The sequence below is a fragment of the Ailuropoda melanoleuca genome, unplaced genomic scaffold (assembly GCF_002007445.2).
Source record: "Ailuropoda melanoleuca isolate Jingjing unplaced genomic scaffold, ASM200744v2 unplaced-scaffold41367, whole genome shotgun sequence".
Taxonomy (NCBI): Eukaryota; Metazoa; Chordata; class Mammalia; order Carnivora; family Ursidae; genus Ailuropoda; species Ailuropoda melanoleuca.
Genome location: NW_023213134.1, coordinates 1 through 583, shown reverse-complemented (window position 1 = coordinate 583; position 583 = coordinate 1). Strand labels below are relative to the sequence as shown.

Here is a 583-nt window from a genome sequence, read left to right as displayed (position 1 = left end):
TCTGTGCCAGCCCCCGCCTACCACAAAATCACACCCACCATCACCAGCTTCGCCTTGCGTTTGTACAAGCAGCTGGCCGCAGAAACCTCAGGAAACATCTTCTTTTCCCCCGTGAGCATCGCTACCTCCCTGGCCCTGCTCTCTCTTGGGGCCCAGGCTGACACCCCAACTCAGATCCTGGAGGGCCTCGGCTTCAACCTCACAGAGACCCCAGAAGCTGACATCCACCGAGGTTTCCAGAGCCTCATCCACACCCTTGACCTGCCGAGCCCCAAACTTGAACTGAAAGTAGGCAACTCCTTGTTCCTGGGCAAACAACTGAAGCCTCAACAGCATTTTTTGGATATTGTCAGGGAGCTGTATGGCGCTTTTGCTTTTTCTGCCAACTTCACAGATTCCGCCACGACCAGGAGGCAGATTAATGAGTACGTGAGAAAGCAGACGTACGGGCAGGTGGCCGACTGCCTCCAGGAGTTCACGCAAGACACGCTCATGATTCTCTTGAATTACATCTTCTTCAAAGGTGAGTGCTGGCTCGGAGGGAAATACTGCCACCTCTACCATCTCCAGTCCTGCCCCGGAA

General features: G+C 54.7%; 1 protein-coding gene across 1 annotated transcript; it reads left to right on the top strand.

Annotated features, from left to right (window-relative positions):
* Window positions 1-6: 6 nt before the first annotated feature.
* LOC117799042 (serpin A11-like) lies at window positions 7-527 on the top strand (the record flags this gene model as incomplete). The annotated part of the gene is made up of 1 exon (XM_034651500.1): window positions 7-527. A coding segment is annotated over one exon (521 nt), but the record flags the coding sequence as incomplete, so codon positions are not given.
* Window positions 528-583: the final 56 nt, after the last annotated feature.